Source organism: Hippocampus bargibanti, linkage group LG02 (assembly GCF_051943395.1).
Source record: "Hippocampus bargibanti isolate YZ-2025 linkage group LG02, ASM5194339v1, whole genome shotgun sequence".
In the NCBI taxonomy this organism is placed as follows: domain Eukaryota; kingdom Metazoa; phylum Chordata; class Actinopteri; order Syngnathiformes; family Syngnathidae; genus Hippocampus; species Hippocampus bargibanti.
In genome coordinates, this window is record NC_142735.1 from 29002045 (window position 1) to 29025229 (window position 23185).

The following is a 23185-nucleotide window of genomic DNA, read 5'->3' on the forward strand; positions in this document are numbered from 1 at the left end:
GGCGGGTTATTAAAGGACACTATTCCTTCTTTTTTGCATTCTTAAAGGGCCAGCACACTTTTTTCTCACCCCCCCCCCTCCCCACGAATCGTAGATTTAGGAAAAAAAAGGTGGATAAATACCTGAGTGAGACAAATTGGAGAATACATGACGAGTCGGCTGCACACCAAAGTGAGGGGGGAAAAGAAGAAGGGGGAAGAGGGGAAGAGTTGGTGCTGACTTTTATCGCGCCATTCCTGCACCGCCAGCCGTTCTCATCCGCAGTGAGCGAGAAAAAAGCCTTCGAGAAAATCCATCAACTTTCCTTGTTTTTGCAGTCCGGAAGATTGCCGGGAAAAATGGAGGTGAAGAAAAGGCAACAAATGCAGAAAGGTTCAAGTGGAGATGCAGCAAGTTTGGTTGTTTTTTCTGCACGCGCGCGTGCTTGTGCGCGTGGGATGTAGAGCCCTGAGTTCGCGCGGCTTCATATGTGGCGCACCTTCGCTCCTGCCTGTGCGATTCCAGCAAATCAGACCAACTTTTTTTTGAACCACGTAATTACACGCTCGCACCCCTCCTCCGAACACTCCTACCCACTCCCCCCTCCGCCCCTCCCGCCTCCTCTTCTTCCAACCATCCACAGAGCACCTTGTCTGAAGAATCTCCCCCTTAAAAAAAATAAAAAAAAGCGATTCTTGTACTTTGGACCAGAAAAGAAGCGAGTTAATGAACAACCCCGATTTAGATTTCATCCCCCCATAATGTGCTTTGACTTTGCAAATATAATACGTAACATCGCTAAAACTTTTAATAGAAATGTAGAATCATGGGTCGTACCATTGCACTGTAATGCATTGGCTTTAACAGCCTGGTTGAGAAGCAGTCGCATTTGTCAACTTTTTTTAGGACGGTAAGGTGGGACGGGGGTTAAGTCAGGAGCTCCTGGCGTCCCTTCCCCCTCATTTTATGAGCGTCTTCTTTCCGCTTTCAAGTTATTATTATTTTTTTGGTTTGGTTTTGTTTTTGTTCAGTCAAGTTGATCCAAAAGGGGAGGCCGGCTCGATTGTCGTACCCGCCTTCACTTTCCCTGTGGCGGCTTGATCGCCAGCCTTCCAGCAGCTGAACAAAAATAAAACAACGTAGTACGCAGTTTCCGTTCGGTAAACGCTTTCAAAATAAAATTAATGTGCTTCTCTTTCGCGAATTCGTCAACGTCGAAAGAGCAACCATCGTTACATGTAGCGCAACCCAAATATCATTTTCAAAGCTTTATCATATTGTTTAAAACAATAAGTATAAAAATAGTAAATGCTGTTGATATTCTCTCATTTTGAAAGGAGACCTCCGATACAAGCTGGCCGACAAGGCTTGATACGGATACGTTTTCCCACGAGGTTTGGCGTTCCGGGCGCTTATTGGCTAAGAGATCACCCATCCGCCCTTGGCCTCACAACGTTGGCCGATAGAGTGACGTCTTTATGGTGTGTCAAGCAAACGTGGTTATGGCGCCCTCAAGTGGCCATAAATATGACTGCGAATAACCTCTTCCGAAATACAGGAAACAATCGTGTAATAATAATAAATTATAAGCGCATTTCAAAACTCTCAAGGACACTTGACAGTCACAAGATGTTTTTTTCTGCGGGTGAGCAGCTGCAGCCAAACGAGCCTCAAACCGGACAACAAACACACACGGACACGTGCGCACACACACACTACTAATACAGAATAGTCATCGACACAGTAACATAAAAAAGTAAAACGACTCACTATTTGATGACAATGCTTCCTATCTATCTATCTATCTATCTATCTATCTATCTATCTATCTATCTATCTATCAAATAAAAATCCTCCTCACACAATGTGTGTAGTACAGTATGTCATCAATAGATGATGGCATCAGATGTAACTGTAGCCCACTCTTTCTTAATGAAGCTCCTCACATTACTTCAACATAGTCCATGAACGGCAAGATGCAAACCAAAAAATACAGACAATCGTTTCACAATTGATACATATTCAACAAGGCAAAGCTCGTTGTTGTGGGAAAGACGCGGGCCGGACAAGGAGCTTTTGTTCGGATGAATTATTGTGCATAGAAGGATAAGCACTGACAATGCGAAAACAAGAAAAGCAACCAGGGGAAGAGTAAATGTACTCACTCATTACTTTGGGACAAATATTTGTGGAAAATAAAGTGATGGCTTTCAGCCAAGAGGTGAAATGTATTGAGTACTCACCATCCACCAGGTCCTGGCTGTCACATAACAAAGCTGCCACTTCCCTGGCCTGTGGGACAAGTTGGCAGCCATCGCGGAAGATGGGGGACGGTGTACTCTTGACGAGCTGGCTGGAGGGTCCGTGGGTGGCATCAGCGGAGGTAACTGATGGTGTGCATCGTCAGCAGCTTGACAGCCAACTCAGACCCGAATGTGGTAATTGCACCAGTCACGACCCTGGCAATGCCGCCGCCCTCCAATGGCAGATGCCCCCACGCCTGAATGTAGCTTGATGACAACATGGAAACCTCCTTCAGGAGCTGCCAATCATATTTTCATTCATGTGGCTGGCGTGAGCAACACTTGAAAGAAAAGCCACACAAGGCAATCATTGCCAATCAACACCACAGTCACACCCCACCACACCACCGCCGCCCCTGCGGCATTCATTTACAGAGCACTCTACTGGAAACATGTACCTATTTCACAGAAAATATTTTGAGGAAAAAATATAACTACAATTAAAAATAAGTCTTTCAAGCACTCAACTTGCATCTACCCAGTAAGTAATTTCTTTACACGCACGCACACACACACACACACACACACACACACACACACACACACACACACACACACACACACACACACACACACACACACACACACACACACACACACACACACACACACACACACACACACACACACGCAAAGAGAGATAGCGAGAGTGATAGAGAGATAGAAAGACATATAGACAGGCAGACAGACAAACTAGCTAGACCGCAAAATAGCTTGCTTGCCAGATACAGGTAACATCCGAGTTACAACCATCCGTACTTACAACCACAACAGCCAGACCCTTTTTTTTATTCCATGCTTAGCACCGCAAATGCGCAAGCAGCCGGCAACGTGTACTACAATTTGGGCCAGCCAGCATGTCACACACTCGCACAGCAACCTACTGCGTGACTACACTCAATACAGTAGTTATACAGTGCAGATACCGTATCTGCAACATCTCCTGTAGTACTGTCCACTGCTTTTTTTCCTTCAGTGTCCACCTGAGTCAGAGCGTGCGTGTCGGGCGACCACTTCTGGCCGTTAGCAGGGAGAGCGATTTTTCAACAGCGCACCTGTAATAATGCTATATTCTTTATATATACGTGTTTTCTTTAACCCACTATATAAAATCTAATTATAAAATATAAATCGATAATATGAAATATAAAATGATAAAAACAACACTAAAATGTAAGTATAACATTTATAAATGAACTATACAGTAAACAGTTTTGTATACATTACTAGTAAAGTTATACAGTAATAAAAATCGATAATACGAAATATAAAATGATAAAAATGATGCTAAAAGTTATCACATTTATAAATGAACTGTAAAAATGTTGGTATATAATAGTAGTCAATAGAAAATGTTGCTCAAAAACAACAGATTGACATCGTATACTATCCTGTCGTGTAAACATCACCATTTTGAATGAATTTCGACTTCGTTTTGTGGAGGTTTTTCCTGACGTGACGTCACGAACTGGGCGCGGGACTTTCTGAATCTACAGTTTTGAGCTCATTAGTTGCAGTTTTTGGCAACTTTAAGTCATTTTTATTGGTGTTTTGCGTTTGACAAAAAATATCAGCCTGCGTGTTTTGGGTATTTTAGATGATATAAAATGTTTTTCTGATGTCAGTTAGGAAACAAAAAAATGGTGTTGGTTGTCCTTTAATGCAATTAAGCGATTCTCATCCAACTTTTAATGTGATTTGTACTTTTGACAAAGAGAGTTTATTTGGAAAATCAATGAGTCAACAATTAAATTGCGCCGAGGAAGTCATCAGTGGGAATTGAGTTGAAAACAACCCTTGGCTAAATACACACGCTACGCTAAGCAAACACAAAGCACGTGTGCGTGAGCACAAATGTTCATTTTGGTTGTGTTTTCCAGGAAAAGCGCAAAGCTGCTCTTGAACGCAAGTGCATAATGAACAAAATATTGGGAGCATCCCAGAAGCGGAGACATGGCCAAATGAGAACCCCAAGGCCTAACCGCTCAATTGATATTAACCATCAACTTTCTACTTAATACGTCTCGAAAACGCCAAAGCGCGACAGGTACGCGCGGCCTGGAGATTTATGCGGCAACACCAATTGATGTCATTATTTTCTTGATGATGATTTTCTTTTGTTCAACCAGATGTCACCGCCAGCCCAAACAGCAGGTGGTCGCTAATTGAATTAGTCCACTTGAGCAACCATCCCGAGAGATTACCAAGATTCCCTCCATGGCCGCTATCGAGAAAAGGAGTCCTTTAGCAAATTAAAAATTAATCCCGTGTCGTTCGGGTTGATCTGATTAAATGATTTTATTTTGAAATTAATCACGATGTGAGGTTATAAAGTCATGTTTTTTTTCCAGCCCCAACGCACCGAGGTCATTTTGACCTGGATCTTGGAGAAGATTGTGAGCGTTCAACTTGTCGGTCCTGTCCGTCTGGATTATGGGTGTAAAAACCGTGCATGTTTTTGAGAACACGTCTATTGAGTTCACGGCCGTGTGCCGTTTACGTACGCCTGACTGATATTTGAGAACTTGACAGGACAAAGGAACTGTCGCTCGGGCTCTTCGACTGATCCCATTTGTCTTATTTCCGTGTGCATGCCTCTTGGATGGCGTCGTCCAAAGTTCTTGATGCGACAAAACCGCCGAAAAAAGTGCAAAACATTTTTAAATTGGGGTTCTCTCACAATCAAAGAAAACAAAGTTGTGTTCACCGTTCCAAATTTTAGGGGAATACTCTTATCATCTCATCAAAACGAGAGCACTTGCCTAACAATTAGGAGTGCAGTGAATTGCGAGCATTGATGAATGACGTTCAATCTTGATCGTGTCATCGGCTCGTTCTTTGGCGTTGGATTTCCTTCATGATCATCGCTGTGGCTTATGGTAATTAGCCAACTTGTATTATATGTACAGTGATACCATGGCTTACGAATTTAATTGGTTCCCAGAAAGTGTGTGTAAGGCAAACTGTGTATTCCAAACATTAATTTCCAATAGGAAACCATTAAAATGAGAATAATCCATTCCCAGGTCCCCATAAAACATAATTTTCTACTAAATATGCCTTAAAACGACACAAAATATACCTCATTTTATGTATAATAAATGTGCTATTGTGTTGTAATTAAAGAAATAACCGGTACTATATAATAAAGTCGTTTTATTTACCTTTGCGATGGTCAATGGCTTGATGGAATGGAGTGGCCGGTTCCATCAGCATTAAACACTTGATGAGGAACGTATCCTGCTTCTTCCACCATCTTGAGGAATGATTCTTTGTAAGCTTCGGCAGCTTTATCGTTAGAACTGGCTGCCTCACCATGACGAATGACACCATGAATCCCTGTACGACGCTTCAAGTTCTCGAACCATCCGTGACTAGCCTTGAAATCATCAATGGATGACGAACTTGCCTCTTGACGATATCCGAGTGAAGTTGCCGTGCTTTCTCTGCGATAATTTTACCTAGTTCCTCGTCAATTGTGTTCTGTTTAGCTCCGTGTGTTTCCCGAAAAATAGTTTGTATGCCACGAATTTAACGTTCATAAGGTGAAAAGTCCATTCATAAGCCGAGGTATCACTGTATAAGAAAAAAACTGAAACAGAGCAAAGAAAAAAACAAGAAAAAGATTAAAAAAAAACCATAATAAAGAGATAATAAAGAAAATTTAACTAGAAAATGATAAGTATGTACATCCAGTGCTATGTGAACAATGACAGTCACAAAGAGCACCCTTGCCCCCCCACATAAGAATGCAATTAAAAATAACTCCCACTCAAAAATATAAAATACTTCAACAACGCCTAAACAGTAGGGCACAGGTGTCAAAGTCAAGGCCTGAGGGCCAAATCTGGCCCCCCATATCATTTTATTCGGCGCGCGAAATCAAATAAAATGTGAAATTTTATGATGCTTGCGAAAGTCCGAACCAAAATGTCAAAATGTCGCATGTAAACCAGAATAACAGTCATTATTCTTGACTTGCGATTTGAACACTAGTTATTCATCAATTTGTTATGCGCTTTATATGCAATATGGGGGGGGGATGAAATATTCTACTGGCTTCCCCAAATTCTTAATGGCCCCCTGGGAGCAAACTGTAACTACAATTTGGCCCACGGTAAAAAAATGACTTTGACAGCCTTGCAGTAGCGTAAACACTCCGACCTGAAATATAAAATTTTAAATAAAATAGCGGCTCTCAAGAAATATACGGATAAAATAAAGAACTTCAAGTCTCTTCAAGAGAACCATCGAGGATCAGTGCATGATATGGCATTTTTTTTGGATTGATTCAGTATTGACGTGTGTATCGTCGCACCACCAATGTTTGTCAACGGTTGATATATATGTGCGCGCATGCGTGTGTGTGTACAGTAGTTCTACACGTAATAATTGAATCAACCTTTCTTTTTGGAGGCAGCTTTTCGTTTGCCAGGTGACAGTCCAGGAGGCACAGCTGCAATCCCAAACGGGTGAAGGCCGATGGGAAGAGGGGGCTACACGTGGTCTCCGAAAGAGCCGCCGGATTGGAACCCCCGCCTGCTTCGGAACGGCACGAACCACAGCGTCTTCCAGTGGGTCCCGCACACCTCGGCCAGGGCCCGCTGCCATGATCGCCTCAGGCCATGACTGCGGAAGTGATCAATTCAAAAGGAATGAAGTCCGATGAAAGAAGGAAAAGCGATCGATGGCGTATCCGTAGAAAATTCTGTAGCCTTACATTTCACCGGAGAATGGTGTCATCTTCTCAATGGTGGTGGTATCCTGTAAGGTACAGGTGTCAAAGTCAAGGCCCAGGGGCCAAATCGGATTCCCGAAATTCACGAATTTGTTAGGGTTTTGGTTTTTCTTGCAGGGGGTGCCGATAAAGCGCTGGTCAGACCTTTAGAAAAGTTTTTCCCTTCCACGAGGGGGCAGCATTTGCCTTTTATCCATGTTAGCGCTTCAGCTGTTGTTAAAGCGCTATGTAAATAATTATGTAAGTATTGTATTGTATTTTGTACAGACGCCCCCATTTCAAGCTCAGATAAGTCCAGACCCATATAACTTGTAAATTAACTATTTTTTTCTGAAAGAAGAGAGTCAAAGATTTATTATGCTGAATTCAAGGTTTATGTACAGACACTCCCCATCGTACAAATGAGATATGTTCCAAGCGGTCGTTCGGAAGGTGAATTTGATCATAAGTTGCTTCAGTGCTATATTTTGTATGGAATGCATGTTTAAGTCGAACACTGAACGGGGAAGTATAAAACACAGATGCTCTAATAGTCGTAAAATAAATTTACACCTACTGACGTACGACGAAATATATCCATATCCATAAGCCATGACTGAAGATGCTGGCACGTAATTACCGAAATACCGTGTCATTACTTTTTGTTATGCATCACCATTAGCTTCCTCATCGGAGCGTCAACTGCTAACTCCCCGCCCACATACCCTACGCAGCCCATCTTAGGCGAGCTCGGCGGATCGAGGCCTGAACTCGTTGGCAACACTTCAGCACCGGGCGCTGATTGGTCAGCCATGGTGTCTGTCATGTAAACATCCAGCCCTTGAAACCTCTAATGCAGTGGTCCTCAACCTTTTTTGCGCCACGGACCGGTTTAATGTCAGACAATACTTTCACGGAGCGGCGGATAAATACAACAAAATAAAATGATACGACAGGCATGGAAACTGTTTTTTTCTTTCTTTTAAATATAATAATAAACGTGAATCCATTGTGTATTTGGATACAACTTTATTAGCAGAGTCCTGTATAAATAATAAAACATAGTCGGACTCAGATAATAAACAGAAATTATGTAAATTATTTTTTCTTTCTGCGCGGCCCGGTACCAAATGACCCATGGACCGGTACCGCTCCGCGGCCGTGGGGTTGGAGACCTCTGCTCTAATGTGTCTGTGTGCGTGGGTGAAGCACAGCACACAGGCAATCGCAGCGAGCTCGGCCAGAAAAAGCGAGCAATACAAAATGTAACTTACAGCATCTCTGTCCAAACATTTTTCTACAGACTGTACCTATTCGTATGTACCGTAACGTTGTTACTCAAATGTTTGTAAATTGGGGAGTCTGTAGCCCTAAAACCCAAAATTGTGTGGGTCCTGCAATTGGAGTGAAAATGACAAAAACCCTGGCACTGCAGTGGACACATTTTTGCACATTGTCTGGCAGTGAATGAGTTTCTAATGGCTTTCCGAAATTCATAACTGCCCCTGAGAGGAACCACAATCTGGCCCGCAGCAAAAAATTAGTTTGACACCCTTGGGTAAGGTATTTAGACAGGCCAGAGTCTAGTTTTTTGCACAGTGTTCAGGCGCTCACCGAGAGGATGCCGACCAGCTGCGAGTAAAACAAGCCCGACATGCCGCCGAACATCACCACACCCATGAGCGCCGAAGCTCGCAACAGGGCCAATTCGTGCCGCGTCGTGAACTTCTCCTGCCAGACAAAAAGTGCACGTCCATCAGCGGGAAAGTCGTGTTTTGTGACAAAATAAATAAATAAAATGAATTTCAAAAATTACCTGGTCCAGGTCCGTGAGGGGCTGGAAGTAATAGTACTGGCAGAAGTCCAGCACCAGCGTGAAGCCACTCAGGACTTGCGTGTAGAAGCAGAGCTGGAGGAAGAGCCAGTGGTTGTCTTCCCCCACGCAGTTATTGATCCTGGAGAGACAAAACGGTGAGAAATGTTACAGTAATATTTAGAATTGCTAGGGTGGGTGGTTCAAACTGGAAGGTCCCACTTTTGGTCGGCGTTATCAGTACTTTTGGTTTGAATCCCACAAGTTTCAACTTTGGAGCCCCTGCTATTTTTGTTGTCTTTGCAGTCCATGTAAGTTTCTCTTCACACTGTTATCGGATGTATGTTCTACCAAGCAAAAAAGGGTAACATTTCTCCAAGGGCATTTGTGTCCTGTTTGGTGAGAATCAAAGTCTGAATGGCACGAAACTTCTTGAATTTTGATGTAAGAAGTAGTTGTGGTGTTTGGTCCCAGTGGTGCTTGTAGATCCCATTCTGGCCCCCTAGTGCAGATCTGGGCAAACTACAGCCCGCGGGCCACATACGGCCCGGCCCGCTAGCGAACTTGTCCAAATTATAGTAAAAACCGTGTCTGAAACCCATGACAAAGAGTTAGCGGACAACAGGGCAGATAACTCTGAAAAGTTGCCTGCCACATTTTTTACAACTTGAAACATAATAAGATGACTAATCACATAAAAAAATGTCACAAAGTCTATAAAGTTTTTAATTAAGGATGTACCTACCACAAATGCTACCTTGCTTAATTTACGGTAAATGGCCATGGCTGCAGTAGTCATTTGTCATCATGCTGCACAATGCAACGTTTGCATTGCTTGCTACAAGCCACTAAGCCCCTTTCATAAGAATCTGTCTTCTGGGCTGAGGTTCTGTGCATCAATTTTGGAAAATGATATGCAAATGCACGACCTTATAACGCTTGTGAAAGTCCGGAAGAAAGAAGCAGGCTTCTAATTGGCTGCCGTGCCTATGTCTGTGTGCTTAGCGACGGTACACGTGTGCTGTTTGCGTGTGAAGGCGAGGGCGTCCGTGGAGTTAGTAGAGCGCCCGGTCAAGACAATCCATCCATGATTTTGCGGAATTTAACACTAGTAGGTATTATTGATCTTGAATATTTCGTTGTGGAATCGTGTTTTGAATGTTGAAAGTGATTCCATTTTTCAATAAATGTTGATTTCCTTAACTTTGCACCTTAGATTGAAACTTATTAAAACAGACAATCTTGATAAATCACAGTGCATATGTTATTTTAATCTATTTCCATTTCCTCCTCCAACCTATCTGCAAAATAGTATGTAAACGCCATATCTTGCATATTCCTTGAGACAAATTTATTAACTGATCAGGGATATTTTTCACATTTGAAAGACAGTTAATAAATTGGGTTGTAGTGTTCTTACTGTGCTATGAGGTTTGTACACACTACATTTAAAGGACAACCGGCGCCATTTTTTTGTTGTTTCCCACTGACATCAGAAAAACGTTTTATAGCATCTAAAATACACAAATCAGGCAGGCTGATATTTTTAGTTAAATGAAAAACACCAATAAAAATGACTTCAAAATGAATCCGGAAATGGCCAGTTTCAGAAGGTCCCACCCCCTTGTTCGTGACGTCACGCCAAGACGTCGAGCCTTGCTCGAGAATCAAAACAATGGCTTCAGATTCGGAGAAGATGCTTTCTTGTTACTCATCCAGTTATGAATATGATTCAAATAGTTCTGAAGAGGAAAGCATAAATGTTTGCAATTGATTAAAGGAGTCCTACCATATCAATTTGAGCCCTCAATGACAGCAATGTAGCGCCCGGAAAATGCAGAAGATGGCGTCCAAGCTCTGTTGGAAATGGGCTGATTTGTCTGCTGAGAATTTGTGTCAGCCAATATCAAATATTTGTCTTGGTGCAACACACAACGATTCACCATTGCGTTATTTATGTGTTTTCCTTCTAATTTCACCATCAACACGGATCAACACGAAATTTTCAGACCAAACAAAGTACCCAAAATGCATTGTGTGCCGCTTTCTCGGTCAGGGGCGGTCCAAACGTGACGTCACATGGGGATCGTCATCAACTCGAAAACAATACTTCATGAATATTCAGCGCAAGTCTTAAAACGTAAACTATAGTTATATGCTGTGGAATCTTTGTAAAATACGCTCAATCGAAGTCGTTTGAAGTGATTTTACAAATTATGGACATAACGACATCCGGAGGCGTCGGTTGTCCTTTAATGCTTTAGGTTTAGTATTTCCGGCCCAAACACTCCCTCCAAATGCTCCTGGCCCGGCCCCTCTGTCAAATTTTAGAACCCATTGCGGCCCGTGAGTCAAAAAGTTTGCCCACCCCTGCCTTAGTGTCTTATTGGAAGACAACAGTCTCCAACTTACGTCCCTCTGTCCATTTAAAAAAAACATTTTGTGTTTAAGAGGAGCTAAGGGCAAAATTAGGGAGATTTGTAAATATTGTACACACTTTTTTTTCTAAACGAAACCATCAAAAAGTAATTTATTTTGGAAGCTAATGTTATACAATGACTTTTTTTAGTATTTACAGTAGTTTACTCAATATGCAGTAGACCGCTAAAAATGGACGACAGGAGGAGAAGGCTCAAGATACGGATTTTTCACACCGCTTCCTGAAAAGCACCGGGATACGTTTTACCATGGACAGTGGTGATCCATCCTGCGCACGCAATGACCACAGCGACTGCAGTGATGGGTCCTTTTGGGTCTCATGAGGTTGCACTTGTTGCACAACGCCCAGTGATCTCGCTCTGAAACACAAAGGCAGCATATAAGAGGTTGGACTCATGCACTCATGTCTTGTTTACATACCGGAGTGAGGTATATGTGGGTTCGTAGGAAGGTGACCAGGATCTGCCGTGGATGCCCTGAACAGGGCTGCGAAGCAGAGTGCCGATGCGGCGTAATAACCTGAAGATAGTGTTTTTAACTGGGACATATTTTCAACCAATTTTATTTTTTTTTTTTTAAAGAAAATGAGTGATATTTTTTGGATCGCGTCGTCCTTACAAATGACGATGATCCAGGGAATGTGGCCTTCTCTGTAGTGGGGCAACAGAACTAGCTTGGGAACAAAGAAAGAGTTGTAGAGCCAGACCCCAAACACAGCGCTGATACACAGCCACCCCATGGGGTCCACGACAAAATGCAGTCCGAGTTTCATGGCTGCACACCTCCAAGGAGACCAGGATGAGATCTACGAAAGATCATACACGACACCGGATACACAAATACATTCAAGAATTTCATAAATGGACAATTTGGGGTTTATGTTGGATAACATCAAGAATATTCAATAAACTTTTTGAAATATAACTTCCTACTTTCGAGTACTTAGATTTGAAACAGTCGTAATGAAGATTTGAAATGGTCTTACAAACATTGCAATTTATACATTTTGGGTGATTTTATCTCAAACACCGGACATACTGTGCATGACACCAGCTTCTCTAAATTCAGAATTTCAGACGAGTTTAAAGAGATATTTTGTCAAGGACACCAAATAAAGACGAGGTGTGTTGTTTTTCTTCAATGCATGGTAAGATAACAGAGACACACTAGCTAGCATGCATTACTCTCACAATCGCACGAGCTTAGTGTAAAAAATATAAAAACAGCTTTTTCAAAAATAATAAAAGTTCGGCTGGGTCACAAATACTAGCAAAGTCATTTATAAACAATAATTAAAACATACTTTTTATTCGTGACGTCCGATTCGCTGTCGGTGGCCTCGTTGACACTTCCGCATTCAAGCCACCGTGGGCGGGAGAGGAAGTGTCGAATCAAAATACAAAAAAAAAAAAAAAAAAAAAACGCCTGGTTGCTTTCTTACAAAATAAAAGCACGAGTTCATCATTTCGATCAATGAAAAAACACCTAAATAAACGTATTGCAATGGATTACAGGGCCACGCTATCATTATATCATTGTTTTATTACTATCATTGTTAAGTTTTCATCATTTCATCTTTGCACGAAAAAAAAAAAACATTTCAGGAGCTGAAAAACCAACCCCCCTCCCCAAACCCACCACTACAGTTAGAGTTTGCTGAAAAACACATTTAAAAATCAACGTAAATTACAGCAATGTTAAAACAAAACAAATGTAATGCGAGACGAAAAAAAACCCTGAAAGACATAACAGCAACAGCCAGAATAATCATTCGAATACGATACCCAGCACCTTAATACAATGATCAAGTTTGAAAGAAAAACTGACAAAAAAAATCAAAAGGAAATAAAATTAACAACAGTGTGTCATCATGTTAGAATGCAGTGACCAAGCCTTGTCCCGTGTCTCCCCCTGTTTGTGTGTGTGTTTTTATGCTGCTTCAACAAACCAGAGGCGAGCATGGTGAAAGAAATTTAAATTGGGCCTGAACTAGAAATGTGTCTCGGCTGTTAGAATAAGGGGGAAGAATTTTGGAAAAACAACAAGCCATAATCATCATCACCGCCACAATTGCAAAATCCTCAATTTGAAGATTTGCCATTGAATCCCGGCTGATATAAATGTGTCAAACGGCGCACGACAACGACAAAAAAGGCAGCAATGTTATAAACCAATGTGACCCCACCGAAACGAAATACAGAAAACCAAAAACATTTTAGGAATCCCAAATTATTAGAACAACACACACAAAAAAAAAAAAAAAAAATATATATATATATATATATATATATATATATATATATATATATATATATATATATATATATATATATATATATATATATATATATATATCATCAAACGAAAAAGTATGTGAGTTATTCACCATTCGTTTTTGGTGATCGTTCCGACACTCATGCACACGCTTGTTGTGTGTTCCGCTCTTTGGGACCAGTCAAATGACGAGGTAAAGTGTATGTACGGGGTGGGGGGTTAGACAGTTAACCCTCTTTTCCAGTGCACAACTGTGTTGAGAAAAAAAATTAAAAAGCCATAAAAGAATGAGAATACACATGTTGTTTGGGGGCATTAACATCAAGTTGAACTGGCCTGGTCTGACCTGACAGAAATCATAGGTGGGCGTGGAGGAAGGTCTCATTTGAGCAATGGGCGAAGAAGGCAAAACCTGTGTGTGTGTGTGTTTGTGTGTGTGCACACATGTTTAAATGGGGAGTCCTGGCTCAGGCAAGAGCCCGCTCATATCGTTGCGCGACACCTGCAAGGGAAAACTCCAGCAAACTAAGGCTCTGCGTTTCATCGCAAAGTTTCAGATGATCCTTCAAAGAAAATGTCCTGCTTGGAAACATTCTACAAAAAAAAAAAATTAAAAATTAAAATCAAATAAAAATAATTAGAATAAAATAAAATAAAAAAAAAACTGTTGCGAATAAATATCGAGAAAGTGATAAGAGCGTTCGGGAGCAGAGGTGACATGCATGGAGTGGTGACGAAAAAAAAAAAAAGAGAGAGAGAGAGAGAGAAGACCCGACTGCCTTGGAATCGAAACCTCGAAAAAGTATGGTGAGAACGGCGAAGCCTGTTTCAAACCACTGGACGCCCCACCCCCCTCGTTGGCTCACCCAACTCCAAACCCGCTCCTCCATCTGCGTTTGGAGCGCCACACTCTCCCGCGGCCGCTCACAGCTTGAGCTCGTTGGCGATCTTGGACGCAATGTTTTTGAAGGCGATGGAGGTGCCCGAGATGCGTTTGAAGCGAACGCCGTTGAGCGAAAGCCGCGGCAGCTTGCACACTTCCATCTCCCACTGGACAAAGTCGTCGCGCGCCGGATTGCCCGACACGCACAGCAGCATGTAGCGCTCGCGCAATTCGTACTCGCAGCTGTTGGAGTCGAGCACCTTGCGGATCTCGCGCATCATCTCTGTGGGTTCCATGGACGACGTAGTCTTCATGGACCAGGTGAAGCGCAGCGAGCGCGGCTTGGCCGAGTCCTTCTGGCCAGCGATGGCGGGAGGCGTGCCCGTGCCACCTGGAGGGGAGGCAAGACGACAACAACGTCCCGTTGCAATTAACAAAAGTACAGTTGCTTCGACGAAGTATTGGCGTAGGACGGGAAAGAGGTTAGCTTAGCCTGGGTTAGCGTGAGGGTTACAACTAGCGGATTCATACTAACATTGCTATGTTATGGAGTGCAAATTTTAAATCTGAAATGCTGTGATACGGAAAGAAAAAAATAAGAGCTTCATTTGGGTCAGTCTATATATATATACAGACACACACACACATCTATATATATATACACACACACACACATACATATAAAATGGACAAAATCCGACTTCAACGGACAGTTAGGACGGCGGAAAAAATCATTGGCACCGCCCTACCCACTCTCGAGGACTTGCACACTGCAAGAATCCAAACCAGGGCGCGGAAAATCCTACTGGACCCTCCGCACCCTGCCCACCACCTTTTCCAGCTACTCCCCTCAGGCAGGCGCTACCGATCCATGCGCACCAAATCCAGCAGACATTTAAACACCTTCTTCACCCAAGCCATTAACTCTTTGTACTCTTTCAACGGTAGCCAAAATGGAACTGTATAGTGCCACTTAGCAGTTTTTTTGACAACGATACTAGTGCAGCGTGTTCTACCGGAAACAAATTCCTTGTGTGTTCTACATACTTGGCAATAAAGATGATTCTGATACACACACACACACACACACACACACACACACACACACACACACACACACACACACACACACACACACACACACACACACACACACACACACACACACACACACACACACACACACACACAAATACATACATCTTGAGTTAAAAAAGAGTTGCCGCTCCATTTCACTAGCCCCTAAGACTAATTCATTGTGAGTCAGATGCAACGCTATTCCGACATTGCAATGTACATACCGGTGTTGCCGGATCCTGGTGAAGAGTTATTTTCGTCATTGTTGGACGAGGAGGAGAGAACGCCGCCGGACGTCTTCTCGGACTTGTCCACGTTGCTGCTCAGCATGGATCTGAAGAGGGGAAAGGGGGCAGAATTGTTCAATTCAAGAATGAATGAAAAAAAAAGGAGACGATGAAGACAACAAAAGAAGACCAAAAAAAAAAAAAACAATTAGGTACCCCTGTGCGTGATTGTGCACCTCTATCACCTGACTGAGGCACACAAGCATGCATTTGGGTGCAGGACGGAGATGATTTCCCTCACGCACTCACGCACCACCCATGCAGGATCACCTCCACACCATCCTACGCGCCACTAATCTGCCATCCTGATTGGTCGAGCCGTTACCACCATCACCACCCAAAAAGCCCAGCTCAAAGATCATCTACTGCGCTTGCCGTTGCTCTACTGATTGGCGGATAGGCGGGGAGGGGTGGTTTTCGGTTCTGTATCTCACCTGCTGCCCTCTTCCCGACCCTCTCCCTCATACGGACTCCTCGGGAGAAATCAACACAAGTTTAGTCTTTCTGAGACCCCAACAGGAAACTGCGTGCAGTTCCGCCGAACCCAACCCAGTTAAATTCCACTTCAGCTTTAAGGAAAGTTTGCGGTTATTCCAAGAGTGGTGGACGAGGCAGCTCAAAATATTTTATGAGCATACTCAGGAAAGACGGGAGACATTATACGAGCGAGTGATGGGCTTGAATTGTGGATTGAAAGGTCAACATTGATGTGAGTATGGTAGCATCATAATCTAAATATGAGAGACGAGGACAAGAAAATGTTACGTCAGTTGTTGAGATCGAGCAGGGACACGAGAGGAATATAAAATGGAGTGCTGCCTTGAGATCTGAGTGTTCTGACATTTTTTTCCCCTTGACTTGCAAGCGAATCGTGAACTTGGCAAAGTCGTGATAAATTTATAAAATTTCACTATCGCCAAAACTAACCTGAACGTGGCCACCCATTTTCTTCATTTCCATTGCAGATGCACTGGAGCCAAGATTATTACTTTTTTTTAATGAAATTAATTATTATTATAAAATATACAAATATATTGAGAAATAAATACATTAAAAATTACATTAAAATAAAAAAAAAACAATAAAAACAAAATAAACAAAACATAGTATAAAATAAAATATAACATCCTTTTTTCCTATTTCGGCTTTTAGGGCTAAAAAAAGTATGTTTTTTGGTAGTATTGTTCTGCTTGTAGAGTAAGACTGTAAATTATTTTATAACACATTATAAGACTAACCATGACTTTTTCAATCCTATAACCAGCAACTCATCTCATTGTAAACTGGAGCTGGTACTGTAACCAAATTTAGGCTAAACTCAAGCAAAGCAATTTCGTGAAAAAGATAAAAACTGGAACACGCCCCTTAAACCAATTAAAACTAACTGAATTTATATAACCCCAAATACTCTCAGAGCAAAGTGGCTGCATAGCCATTAAAAATCGAACAGGACCGAATTGGGTCTTCAATCCATTTGGAATCGAGACATTTCCTCTCTCTTTCATAACTTTGCTGCTGTAAATTGTCAACTTCTCCAATGTGAGCGGAATAAAGACAATCCAATTTAATTTAATCTAATTTAAAATAAATTTTAATTTAATGTAATCAAACCTAATGTAATTCAATAAAATGTAGTGAAAGGGCACATCCACGCAGACTCTACCCAGGGCTGTCCGTTTTTTACCGCACTGAAGTGGCAGTGGCAGGCATCACACAACGGCCATTTTGATTGATGCATCTTTTTAGTTTTCTAAGGCACCATTGAGTGTTTTTATAAAGCACAACATTCAGAATTACTGTAACAAACAAATCATAATATTTTTTATGATTGTTTTCGTGGGTAGGGGGGTAGGAAGAATGGCATTTGCATTGATTTCAATGGAGAAAAATGAATCCAGCGATGTCGTGGAGCCAATTCAATTTGAATCTCAGCCCGACGCTCTGCTTAAATGTGGCTCAGCGTGGGGAGGAAAATGGGGAGATCACATATTCTGACCATCAGGTGGCGCAGTGGAGCAGCCTCAAAATTTGGATCAAAATATGTACAACATGAAAAAAATGTGTAAAATCAGCAAGTCGGATGGGTGACTTCTTTCCCCACTGAAAATGTCAAGTCGACTTTCATCATGCAAATATACATTGTGTGTGTGGGCGTGTGTTTGTGTGTGTACGTGTACATGTGCGCACAGTTTTAAAGTGTCCAGCCAGAGAAGGTCAAAGCCATCCAGTTCTGTTGTTGCCGCTGTTAGAGGCAGTGAGAGAAAAATAGTGATAGAGTGCAGCCTCCCGGGGTGGGCGAGTGTGGGATTCGGGGGGGGACAAAAGAAATCCCCATCCCTTCGGAGTGTGTTTCCTCCTTTCCGCCTCCATCCATTCCCCCGATTTGATAAAGAGTAAAACACTCGATGACATTCATCCCTCATATCGGCCTCATGATGAAGGGATGGGGTGGGGGATACACACAACATGTTGCATCTGCGCCCAAAACAGGAAGGTGGGAAAACACTTGGCCTGCTCTCATTTCTCACACTCTACCTGGCAGTTAATTGTTGGTGTGTGGGGGGATGGAGGGAGTTGGGGTGGGGGCTGAAGAGAAGGAGAACCAAGGTGTTATTGTGTCGCGTGATGATGATGACAGCGAGCAGGCGAGCGAGTGAGTTTGGTGCGTGGGCAAGGTGAGGAATGGGACATTAGTGGTGTGAACAACCCCCCCCCCCTCCCCAATAAAAAAATAAATCAAATTAAAAAAAGGGGGCCAAACACAGTTCAAGTCAAAACCAGAAGGGGCTCAAATAAAAGAGGAAGTGGAGGGGAGAGGGGCAAAGGGGGCCCCGACCACAGGAAATCAATAAATAGAAGAAAATAAGGCTGAAGGCAATTGGGAAAGAGTTCAACAGAGCTGCACAAAAACACCAAAAGGGGGGAAGAAATACTCAGATGTCAAATAAATAAAAAAGAAGAGGAGAGCAAATGATATATCAAGGCTTTCAGAGTTGATGTTGGGGGGGTGTTGGCCTACCTTCTTGGAAACCTGAACGAGAGATTTCTACAAGAACAAAAAAGAGGGATAAGAAAAGAAAGAGAAAGAAACGTACTTATAAAACGTGTGGAGTCACGACACGCTGCCTTGCTTTTCTCAACAGCAAAATTTGGCACTCAAAAGTACATCGGGAATCATCGACGGCCGCCGTCATCGCTTTTAGCGTGTTATGCGGCAGCGTAATTGACGCGCAACGGGGACATTATGGTTTCGGGCGGCTCGATTGGCACGCGGCGACCTCGCGCGGCTCGAGGTGATCCTGAAAACAAGCCAAAGGGAAACGCCAAAGGGAAACACACTTTCCGACGGTGGACAAAACGATACGTTGAGGACACAAACTTACAAACAAACAAAACCAAGATGATTACATGAATCAGCAGCGAACTCCCAGGGCAACATTTGGTGGATGTATCGCTTTTAGGTGCACAATCGGTATATGTTCCGTCCCTGCCCACAGCGACCCCCCCCGTGAATTTTACTCCCTATGACTGCACATTAAAAAGTTTAGAGAAAAGGTGTCTAAACATTTTTGCAAAGGGGGACATATTTAATGTGTTAAAAATGTAAGGGGGGGCCTTGACGGACTTTCTTCACTTAATAATAATAATAATACGCAATACATTTCATTTATAAGCTAATAGCTAGCTAAATAGCTAATAGATAGCAAATAGCATATAGATAGCAAATATATAGCTAGCTTGGAGAATAGCATTTAATTTCAATACATTTCCACAAGCCATTCTGTGTTTCACGTCTGCTTTTTTAGTTTAATCTGGCAGCATTTAGCACACGCGTCTAACAGTGCCCTCTGCCCAATGGATTCATTCTACATGCGGCCCACAGTATTGATTTGATGATGGAGGCTGCGGGCCTCATGAAATTTGACCATGCCCCAGCCCGGACTTTGGACATGTCTGATTTAGAGAAAGTCAAATAAAGTTTATTTTTGGATTGGATTGGATATGCCTTTATTAGTCTCACAGTGGAGAAATTTACATTACATTTGAAAAAGGTTTGAATGTATTTTCAACCTCATCCCTCCGAGCCCGATATCCATGACTATTTTATTGAATTATTTTTTTGGGTGAGTCTTGAATATTAATAAAGTGCACTGATTGCTGTCAGGAGAAATGCACGCTGCTTAACGTCTGCCAGCCCACCTTCCTCGACACCGCAACAAGTTGTCACACGTGACAAGGTGTCCACGCCCGCAGTATTAATAGTTACGGGGAAAAGCGATCTGCGCCGTAACCACGGTTACCGTGGCCACGGCATTGCACAAGCTCTGCGTGGGAGTGCCTCGAGAGTGCCTGGGTGGCTGCGTCTGCGCCCCTTTGGTTCATTCTTTTGCCACAGCGGTCGTCGCTCAAGGGCTTCCTTTGATTTAAGCCGACCACTTCCTGTTTCATCCTCCCTTTCATCTTGGATGACAGCAATACTGCTTGTAGCTTTGGGCAATCCCACTTAGCTTCCTTTATTTTTTTAATTCTATTTTTTCACCAAGATTTTTTAAATTTGCTTTTATTAAACGATTTTTAAAAAAGAATTAAAAAAATAATTTGCATTCTAGAATTGACCAATTTGCAAATCAAGCCAATTTGTGCATATTAAAAGCCGAAAGGAAAAGAAGAAGATATGAATATATATCTTTCATTCCTTTCATCACTTTGCTGCTGTGAAATGTAAATTTCTACATTGCAAGACTAATAAAGGCAAATCCAATCCAATCCAATGTAGTGACTTTGTGAATGGGAATTTGACTATTTTACCAGGGTCGGCACGATATTTTTTCCACTAATAATTCTATTTTTTAATTAGTTTTTTAAATGTAGTAATTTAAAAAAGAACAATTTATTAAAGAATTGATTAGTTTGCAAAGCGACCCCATTTGTGGATGCATTTATATTATAAAAATAAATATTTATGTAGTGAGTTTGTGAATGGGAAATTTTCGGGACTATTTTACCAGGGGCGCCGTAAATTTTTCCATGGGGTCTACAACACACCTCAATGTACGTGCCCGAGAAGTCCTTGCCGATAATACCATCTACAGTCAGGGTGTTGTGAACTAAAACGCACACCTTGCCCAACACGCTCATCATTCAAGCAGGAACTCAGCTAAGCAAAAAGCAAGGTTTAGCGGAAGATAGCTTGCTAGATTGTAGCAGATTTAATGATGTTTATGTTTTGTTAGTCATTTTAAAATTGTCATGGATTAAATGATTTTGTGTCAATATTAAATTTACAAATTAAAAAGAATAAAAATTCACAAACCATAAATAATATACAGTAAAGTCTCGTTATATCGATATCGGATATATCGATAGTCCCGGTTATATCGATACTATTTCTATGCACGGACGGAGAAAATTACATGCAAACAGGGTCGGATATATCGATAGTCCCGGTTATATCGATATTTTTTCGGACTCCCTTGAATATCGATATAACGAGACTTTACTGTAGTTCAAAATGAGTATTCATGATCTTCGGGGAAGAAACGTAATTTTTAGCTCATCGACAACTGCCCGGATTCTTTATGTGCCACTTCTTTTAAACTTAGGACCAACGTGGCATCTGAATAAACCGAGACGAACCTCAAAGTGCGCAAAACCACAAGGACTTCCCGCTGCGCAAAGCAAAATGGTGGCGGGAAGTCAGCTGCTCGGACGGATGGACGGACGAATGGACGGACGGCGTTCCCTTCCGACACGTCGGCAAGAGGCGGGCAGGAGTAGCGATGACATTGCCGTACGGTTGGTTGTTCATCGGAGGATGTGAGCACATTAAATGACATGTAACGTAAACCTAGTTATTTTCCGCTCGGTCCGAAACCTCAAAGGGCCCCCAAAAAAAGCTCGAGCTGTAAGCGGCTGCTATCGCAACGGCTTCCCACTTGCGGCAAGGTTTATTTTTGTCACGCTCATCCGCACGAGCAGAATTTGGAACTCCCGTCATCTTCTGCCACGTCCACTACGCTTTTTCCTACAGCCTTACATGCTACCGTTTCCAAAAAAAAAGGTTCTTTTTCCTTTAGCATTTTCGCTATTCAGAGCCACTCACCTGCGCACAAACTTGGACGTGAACTTGCTGAAAATCCCCGTGGCACCGTGCGTCCTGCGGGCCTGACTGTTGCCGTGCGAAAGCGACGGTGACGCGGGCCCGCCGGGGTAGGCCGAGCCTTGTTGGTCCCGGGCACCCCGTTGCTGGCCTGCATGGAACGTGCTGCGAATGCCCACCCCCCGGGAGAAGTTGGTGCGGTCCGTCACCGCGGCACTGCTGCTGATGTTGTGGGCTGACGGGGAGGCGCCAGGCGCCCGCTGAGGTGGGGCGCTGCGGGAGAAAGCGGACGGGCCAGTGGGTGAATCGTCAAACATGAACAGAAAGCTCGCTGCCACCGAGAAGCACATTAGACATTTTTGTCACAATTCACCATTGGGTTGAGAGTTTTGAATAACTATTATTATTATTATTAATATTATTATTAGCATTAGCATTATTATTATCATTAGTATCATGATCATGATGATCATTATTATTATTATTATTATTGCTATTGACAAACTCCAGGCAAAGGGAGGAAGGGAGCTTCGTGTGTATGAGGGAAAATAGCACAGCTTCAGATTGACTCCACCTTTCCTCTGGCAGTACCACCTCGGTCAAAGCAGTGTACGACTAGGCCTAATGTGAATTTAGATGTCTCAACTCTACTCGACTCATCTGGACCCTATTCACATGAGCCCTTCTTTGCAGAGGATAAAGAATAAAAGAAGAATCTTTTTGCACGAGTAGTTCTCACATCTGTGATTCCATGAAACACACATTAGCGCTCGTGCACGTCGCGTGTGGACTAACAGAATGTGAACTCTTTGAGTGGCCATGTTTGAGGCAGAAACGGTGTAGACAGGTAGACCGTAATACAACAGTATAAAAGGGCTGGTCTTGACAAAAAAATGTTTTGGTCAGGGAGGTGATTCGTGGCTACTGCACTCCGCCATGGGTATAAGCCACAGTTGTCAAAGTCAAGGCCCAGGGGGCAAATATGGCCCACTACATTATTTGATTCAGTTCACAAAAGCAAATCAAATTTGGGAAATTCCAAGATGCTTGCTAAAGTCTGAATAACAATTTCAAATTGCCCCATGTAAACCACAATAACAGACATGTTTTTAGCTCAAATTTGAAAAATAGTTTTTCATTAATTTGTTGTGCGTTCTGTATGTAATATGTTGAGAGGATGAAACATTCTAATGGCTTCCCCAAATTCATAACAGCCCCCGAGAGGAAACCGTAACTACAATGTGGCCTGCCGCAAAAAAGAAACGAGTTTGACACCTCTGGTATGAGCAATACCTTCTCTCTTTGTGCTCCCA

At 42.5% G+C, this 23185-nt stretch overlaps 3 protein-coding genes across 14 annotated transcripts in view; all 3 read right to left on the reverse strand.

Annotated features, from left to right (window-relative positions):
• LOC148902348 (nuclear factor 1 B-type-like) overlaps positions 1–522 on the reverse strand; it is an 83401-nt gene extending 82879 nt beyond the window's left edge. Inside the window, exon 1 of one of the 2 annotated variants that reach the window (XM_088990793.1) lies at positions 123–522. In XM_088990793.1, coding sequence (XP_088846919.1) covers positions 123–149 — 27 coding nt within the window. In that variant the 5' untranslated portion in view covers positions 150–522. The remainder of the gene's footprint in view (positions 1–122) is intronic. The other variant, XM_088990794.1, reaches the window with a different exon arrangement.
• Positions 523–6539: 6017 nt separating this feature from the next.
• Positions 6540–12637, reverse strand: zdhhc21 (zDHHC palmitoyltransferase 21). Its single transcript, XM_088990795.1, has 8 exons — positions 12555–12637; positions 11870–12056; positions 11672–11770; positions 11499–11610; positions 8816–8954; positions 8614–8730; positions 7003–7046; positions 6540–6911 (listed from the first exon to the last, which is right to left on the reverse strand). Exons 2-8 carry the CDS (start codon positions 12021–12023, stop codon positions 6779–6781), a joined length of 798 nt encoding a protein of 265 aa, XP_088846921.1. The 5' UTR covers positions 12024–12056; positions 12555–12637; the 3' UTR covers positions 6540–6778.
• A 950-nt stretch (positions 12638–13587) lies between these two features.
• Positions 13588–23185, reverse strand: part of LOC148902350 (serine/threonine-protein kinase MARK2-like) — a 43279-nt gene continuing 33681 nt past the window's right edge. For 5 of the 11 annotated variants that reach the window (XM_088990805.1, XM_088990807.1, XM_088990796.1 and 2 more), the window contains 5 exons: positions 21876–22145; positions 18792–18818; positions 16207–16245; positions 15710–15819; positions 13588–14799 (listed from right to left, as the gene is read on the reverse strand). In XM_088990805.1, the coding sequence (XP_088846931.1) occupies positions 14450–14799; positions 15710–15819; positions 16207–16245; positions 18792–18818; positions 21876–22145 (796 nt within the window). In that variant the 3' untranslated portion in view covers positions 13588–14449. The remainder of the gene's footprint in view (positions 14800–15709; positions 15820–16206; positions 16246–18791; positions 18819–21875; positions 22146–23185) is intronic. The other 6 variants (XM_088990800.1, XM_088990806.1, XM_088990798.1 and 3 more) reach the window with 5 other exon arrangements.